This window comes from Zeus faber (assembly GCF_960531495.2).
Source record: "Zeus faber genome assembly, chromosome: 1".
NCBI lineage: Eukaryota > Metazoa > Chordata > Actinopteri > Zeiformes > Zeidae > Zeus > Zeus faber.
The window spans coordinates 3,659,425-3,667,006 of record NC_137193.1 but is presented as its reverse complement, the minus strand read 5'-3'; the positions used below and the strand labels follow the sequence as shown (position 1 = coordinate 3,667,006).

The following is a 7,582-nucleotide window of genomic DNA, read 5'->3' as shown; positions in this document are numbered from 1 at the left end:
GGAATCTCAGGATAAAGACAGGTATAAGTGTGCAGGTCTTTAATGGTGGATCCAAGGATCCAGTAACAGGAAACGCAAGATGAGATATGCAGACGGACCTGAAACTGCCTCAGTGTATATGCTGCTGAGCTGTACGCCATCTTGATGGCTTTAGAATGGGTTTGAACAAAACAACAAACAAACAAACAAACAAACAAACAAACAAACAACAGACTCTCTGTTCTGTACAGTCTCATGGCAGCCACGTCCAATAATCACCAGGGTTTACTTTACCAAATAACATCAACACACGCAGGAATAAGGAAACAAGGTGCGGCTGACATTCACTTGGGTTCCTGCTCACACAGGTATTCTGGGAACTGAAAGAGTTGACAAACTAGCCCAGCAAGCTGTCGAAAAAGAAAACCGGTGCGCGTATTAATCTCTGAAAACCAGAAGGAAAGGGCGCGGCACGGAGGGAAATCAAGAGAGAGCGGCAGCGGCACTGGGCCGGGGAGATAAGAGGAGGACGCTTACATTCCATTCAAGATGAAGTTGGTGTTGTGAGAAGTAGGAAAGCGGGGACAAGCACGACTGGGTTAAGACCGGGACGCGGCGATCCGGATAGCACACTTGACATTGCAGGGAAGCATCGGGACACGTTCTGTGATCGTTGTCAGGAGGCAGAAAGTGTAGAGCGCATGTTTGTCAGGAGCATGATGGAGGGGAGCCAACCACAGGAGGAGTGAAGAGCATACCGCAGTGTGCTGGAAGTGGTCAGGGCACAAGATGCTGGGTGAGCTCCCCATTGAGCACAGGACTGATGAGGAAAACCTGACACACTGGACATTGCAGGCATTAACTCCCTTGGGAAGATGGCGGTAGTGCAGCGTTTAGGATGCGAGCTGCCGTTAAACACCAAAGAAGAAGAAGAAGAAGAAGAAGAAGAAGAAGAAGACGTGAGGGATCTCCGAGCCTGCTGACAGATACGCTGTCTGGCTTGAAGTATGGATGAAGACTCCCTGTTCGGGGATAACTCGACCATTTTGCATTAAGGACTGTTTTTTTTTTGGTGGGGCTTTTTGGCAAGAGGAGCTCTAGGCAGGGATGGTGAAATCAAGCTTTCTGAAGCATTTTGGTTTACGGACACACTGTGTCGTGCTCGGAGCTTCATTTGAGAGAATGAACGTCGCCATCGGCTGGTGAAATGAATGCAGCGCAACAAACCTGGGGACTACAGTGTGTGCGTGTATACAGTACACACCAGTCAGCCACAGCGTTGCACTTCTTGGTCCTGGGCTCGATTCCCGCCTGGGGCGCTGTTGGCACCGTGCTCCGGTGGGTTATCTCCAAATAGGAGCCTTTCTGTGTGGAGTTTGCATGTTCTCCCCGTGTGGTGTGTTGCGTGACAATTAAAGATTCTTCTTCTTAATATATAATAATAATATATTTAACAGTATATATATATATAATACGAATATATAACAGTATATATATAAAATATATAACAGTATATACTATATATAATAATAATATATTTAACAGTATATATATATATAATAAGAATATATAACAGTATATATATAAAAATATATAACAGTATATACTATATATAATAATAATATATTTAACAGTATATATATATATATAATAAGAATATATAACAGTATATATATAAAAATATATAAGAGTATATACTATATATAATAATAATATATGTAACAGTATATGTATAATAATAATATATATAACAGTATATATTTAATTATAAATATATAAATATAAAAAAAAAATATATATATATATATATATATAATATATTATAATAATAATAATAAATGATAATATATAACAGTATATATATAATAATAATATATAACAGTATGTATTTAATTATAAAAAAATATATATACATTTTATATATTATAATAATAATAATAAATAATCATATTTAACAGTATATATATAATAATAATATATCCCACCCCTTGACAGGTGCCCTTGGAACCAGATGATCCATGTTATTCACTTCACCCGTCACTGGTTACACTTTACAAACACTAATTGAAGGGAGTTGTTCTGGAAAAAACAACCTCTCTCATTTTCCCCGACATATTTTGGGATGCAAAACACAAAGGCAGTCCACCCGGCAGCCACGAGGGGGGGATCCCATTACGTCTGATGCTCTGCTCGTGTACAGTTGTGTTTCTGCTTCTAATACAAAATTTAAAAAAGAAACAAAAAAAAAGGAAAACTACAACAAAAAAAAATGGGTGTAAAGAAAACTGGAGCCTGAAATGAACCACGGAGAGAGGTTTCCATAGGAATTACAACTGCTGCTACATCTGCAGACATGTCTCCTCCACTGAACCCAGACCTCTCCGCCCTCTCCCTCCACCCCTGTGAGCTACAGCGTCCTCCAACCGACGCGCCCCCCCCCGGGTGGATGCTGGGAGCTCCCAGCCCTTCCCCGCGACTTGAAGGCCTCGTGAAGCGGCAACGAGCAAACGGCTTCGGAAACGTAAACAAACTCAACTCCTTCTTCAGAAAGACGACATTAACCCGGTCGCAAAAAAAAAAAAGAGAGACACCATCGGTATTTTTTTCAAAGCACGTTTTTTTTTTAAATCTGCAACATTCGTGCACGGCTGATATTTGGGTGAGAGGCGTTTTCCGGCTCCATTCAAATGTTTGCAGCTTTAATTTGCTGGAACGAGGTGAAGGATGCGCATCGTATTCTACTGCGTCTCCATCACGTGCACGGACTCATCCACCACCTGCAGCGGGAGCGCGGTGACGCTGCTGCTGAGCACCGCCGTGGTGCCGGCCCCGTAGCGGTACCGGCCCTCCCTGCGGGGCACAACAGCAGGAAGTGACCGAGTACTTTTACTCAGAGCCTTGGAAGTATTTCTACTTTACACGAAACTACACCGCAAGGAAAACTTCCCCTTTCTCTCCTCCTCTCCTTTCCCCCCTCTCATCTCTCCCCCTCTCCTCTCTTTAGTTCATCTACTGTTTTCTCTCTTCCCCCTCTCCTTTTCTCCCCCTCTCATCTCTCCCCCCTCCTTTCTCCCCCTCTCATCTATCTCCCTCTCCTCTCTAGTTCACCTCCTCTTTTCTCTCTGCTCCCTTTCTCCCTCTCCTCTCCTTTCCTCCCCCTCTCCTTCCCCCCCTCTCCTTTCCTCCCCCTCTCCTTCTCCCCCTCTCCTTTTCTCCTCTTTCCTTTTCTCCCTCTCGTCTCTCTAGTTCATCTCCTCTTTTCTCCCTGCCCCCTCCCTTTCTCCCTCTCCTCTCCTTTTCTCCCCCTCTCCTCTCTCCCCCTCTCTTCTCTCTAGTTCATCTCCTCTTTTCACCCTCCCCACCTCCCGCCCCCCTCCCCTCCTTTACTCCTCCCCTCTCCTCACCTTGTGTCCTCTACTGCCCCCCCTCATTCATCCCATCTTTTTCTCTCCCTCTTCTCTCTTCTCACCCTCCTCCTCCTCCTCCTCCTCCCCCCTCTCCTCCTCTTCTCATCCCCCCCGTCCCGCCTCCTCACCTCTCCCCCCTCTGCGCCGCCTGGTCGTAGCCTCGCAGGAACTCGGCTCCGGTCGCCGTGACGACGCACAGGTCCACGTTGCTGCCGGAGCCCAGGTCACAGAAGATGCCTGCGGCGATGGAGTCCCTCATCAGCTGCTTGGCCTCCTCCACCTGGGGGGGAGGGAGAGGGCGGAGGGTGGGAGAGCCAGAAGGAGAGAGTGCCAGAGGGGGGAAAGGAAAGGGTCAGAGGGGGAGGGCAAGGAGAGAGAGAGAGAGAGACAGGGGGAGAATGGGAGGAGGTGGGGTGAGGGAGGGAGGGAGAGGAAAGGAGGGTTCCCTCACCTCCATGTTGGGTCGGAACCTGTCCTCCAGCACCGCGATGGCGGCCGCCGCTCCAGACCCTGCGACACAACCAACAGCTTGGAAAACCCCGAAACTCAGACACACGCATGGGTGGCAACGCGTGACGCAGCCCACCGGTGGGGGCCTCTCGAGGTTTCAACCTTTGACCCGGATGAGAAGCGCAGGGGAGCGTCGGCCCCCTGCGCTGACGTTTTACACCGAATGTGTTTCCAAGGTTGAAGGAACGAGAGAGAAAGCTGTGAAAACAAAACTACAGGAACGTCTCATTTAACGACGATTTCCCTTCCTACAACCAGGACGATGAGCCAGGACCCGTGTTATTTCACTGTAAGGGGGCGTGGCTGGTATATAGAGTGTGTATAGTATATTTAGTGCATATAATATATATAGTATATATAGTGTATATAGTATATATAGTATATATAGTGTATATAGTATATATAGTATAAATCGTGTATATAGTATATATCATTTATATAGTGTATATAGGATATATAGTACAAACAGTGTATACAATATATATAGTGTATATAGTTTATATAGTGTACATAGTGTATATAGTATATACTGTATAGTATAAATAGTATATATTGTAAGAAAGATACAAAGATAATGTGCAGCCAGCATTTGTATTTGGTATTCATAGTAGGTCTAGTTGAAGAGGTTCCACTGAGTAAATAGGTCCTTAGCAACGCAGCAAAGTGGTCGTGTACATATGATTTAATGACCTACTTCCTGTTATTAATGTGGAATGGGACGTTTCTCGTCTCTTCAAGTCGTCCTTTGCAGTTTCTATGTGGCGTCGCAAGATGAAGCCACTGGCTAACGGCCATTATTAACAGCTCGGTGGCCGTGAAAGTTACAATGGAGTATTCCACGAGCTACTGTTAGCATTAGCATGTGGACGGAGTTTTAAGAAGGACATGAAACCCGGTGAAGAAGTGGTTCCCAGCAGCAACGGTCACTATTAACAGATCGGTGAACATTACTCAGAAATAACTGACCACTGATGATTGATGTTTTCGACTAATCGGAATGGAGGATTTCACAGGGCCGGAATATTTTATATGTAGCTCCAATTATTTATCTTAATCTAAAGATCTACTTTTTCATACACACACACACACCCATGGAGAGGAAGGGCAGCTTGTCGTAGGATCCATGGGGGAAGACACTGTAGAGATGAGCCCCGGTCCCGTCCACACCTCCAACGATCAGGGAGGAACCAATTTGACCCTTGTACCTGGACCAAAACCAGAACCAGAACCAGAACCAGAACCAGAACCAGAACCAGAACCAGAACCAGAACCAGTCAGTAAAACAGTGCATCACAGGCTGATTTTCCACTCCTCCGGCATTTTCAGAAAGTTGAATTTGAGCACCTCAAGGGCCTGTGTGCACCCTGGCTCACCTGAAGAGCATCTGTTTTAGCTGCCTGGTCACCATGGCGACCAGAGGCGGCCGTCCCGTGTTGAGCGAGTGCAGCTCCACGTTGGACGCCATCATCAGCGTGGTCACCTCAGCGTCTGCCGCCACACCGGCACCGCAGCAGCTAGCGGAGACACGGCAACCATGCGGCGGAACTAGTTAGACAAATTAGTAACCCTAGACCTAACCCAACCACACGATGGAACTAGTTAGAGGTATTAGTTACCGTCGCCCTAACCCAACCACATGGTGGAACTAGTTAGCCATATTAGTAACCCTAGACCTAACCCAACCACACGATGGAACTAGTTAGAGGTATTAGTAACTCTGGCCCTAACCCAACCACACGGTGGAAGTAGTTAGAGGAATTAGTAACCCAACCTCACAATGGAACTAGTTGGCAGCATTAGTAACCCTAGCCCTAACCCAAACACACAATGGAACTAGTAAGGGGTGTTAGTAGCCCTAGCCCAACCACACGTTGGAACTAGTGAGAGGAATTAGTAAAACTAGACCTAACGCAACCACACGGTGGAACTAGTTAGCTGTATTAGTAACTCTGGCCCTAACCCAACCACACGGTGGAAGTAGTTAGAGGAATTAGTAACCCAACCTCACAATGGAACTAGTTGGCGGTATTAGTAACCCTAGCCCTAACCCAAACACACAATGGAACTAGTTAGGGGTGTCAGTAGCCCTAGCCCTAGCCCAACAACACGTTGGAACTAGCAAGGGGAATTAGTAAAACTAGCCCTAACCCAATCACATGATGGGACTACTTAGAGGAATTAGTAATTCTAGCCCAAACCCAGCCACACAATGGAACTGGTAAGAGGATTTAGTAACCCAACCAAACAATGGAACTAGTTAGAGGAATTAGTAACCAAAACTCACTATATCTTGGGGGCGATGCGGTGAATCTTGATGCAGTTCTTATCGGCCACCACCATGTCGTCCGTCGCCCGCGTGTCAGCTCCCAGAATCACCCCATCCTGAGCGGGGAGGGAGGAGTGGCGGTTATTACTGTTGTTATGGAAACTGATAAATCCAAATACACAAAGAAATTACAAATATGCAAAGCGGAGGAGATTCCGACTCTTCCCGTGCAATGGCGGACCCCGCCACCAACAGCGGGGACAGCACCTAAGGGAGGACACACTGGATCTTTTGTCTGTTCTTGATAAGAAACCAGCTCAAAAAGCAGAAACAAAACACAGCAAAATAATCTCACGGATTACCACTTTAAAGAAAGGTGTTTTTCTGCTTCTCATACCTCCGCTGTTAAAGGCAACAGATTGGATCGGTAGCAGGTGATGGTGGAACCCCTGGTTAAACGGTTTTGAATCCAGCTTTTGAAGGTTTTTGAAGACCCTCACCTTGAAGACCAGACCAGCGATGGTGGTCCCAGTCTTCCTGGCCGTGGGAGACTTATAGCCCTGCTGGGCGAGACCTTCCTCCAGGGCAGCGTTCCTGCAGCGGGGGAACCAGGGGAACACGCATGCAGGGTTCATTTAAAAAACCCTGGTTCTTCTGAGAGGCGCCTGGTGCTGCATGGGATCAGAAAAATGAATCCCTCCGCCCCGAAAAACAAAAAAACATCTGACCTGCGGCTGTTCTGGAAGGAGAAGCCTCCTCTCTCGGTCTCGCAGAGTTCGGAGGAGCCGAGCATCTTCAGGAGAGGAACCAGGTGAAGGGCTGAACCAGGTGAAGGGCTGAACCAGGTGAAGGGCTGAATGACCAGGTGAAGGGCTGAAGGGTTGATCAAAACAAATGAAGGACCAGTTAAAGAACCAGATGGAGACTAAAGGGTTGAAGAACCAGGGGAGGAACTCACGGTCGGGCCAGGCAGCAGGGGCAGGACGCTGTGAGGACGCGGAGCCAGACTCTGATCTTTGGCGTCGTCGTTGTGTTGCAACTGGAACAACTTTCACTTTCGCTTCAAAACACAAAATGGATTCCAGGTCCTGGGGGAGTGTTTCAAAGCCACGGGCACATTCGAGCCTGTTTGAACAAATCCGTCACAAGTCAAATATGAAACAAAAGTGTTTTTAAAGAACCTGGAAACGACACTTTAAAAAGGTCATCATGAGGAAATGATTGGATGAAGGTCAAAAAAAAGAAAGTTGAAAAGTGAGGGCCGAGCGCCCCCTGGTGCTCAAGCAGGGATTCATTCAAGAGAAATCAAACAAAACAAGATGGTCCTGGAAAAAACCCTTTTCACCTGACAATGAATATGCATATTCAAAAAAATAATAACAGCAATGATGATAATAATGATAATAATAATAATAATGAT

The 7,582-nt window shown here is 46.4% G+C and overlaps 1 protein-coding gene across 1 annotated transcript; it reads right to left on the bottom strand.

Moving 5' to 3' along the window:
* Nucleotides 1-2,595: 2,595 nt before the first annotated feature.
* psmb10 (proteasome 20S subunit beta 10) lies at nt 2,596-7,355 on the bottom strand. Its single transcript, XM_080014620.1, has 9 exons — nt 7,121-7,355; nt 6,891-7,035; nt 6,663-6,756; nt 6,181-6,278; nt 5,270-5,410; nt 4,986-5,101; nt 3,838-3,896; nt 3,515-3,666; nt 2,596-2,829 (listed from the first exon to the last, which is right to left on the bottom strand). Exons 2-9 carry the CDS (start codon nt 6,953-6,955, stop codon nt 2,718-2,720), a joined length of 837 nt encoding a protein of 278 aa, XP_079870746.1. The 5' UTR covers nt 6,956-7,035; nt 7,121-7,355; the 3' UTR covers nt 2,596-2,717.
* Nucleotides 7,356-7,582: the final 227 nt, after the last annotated feature.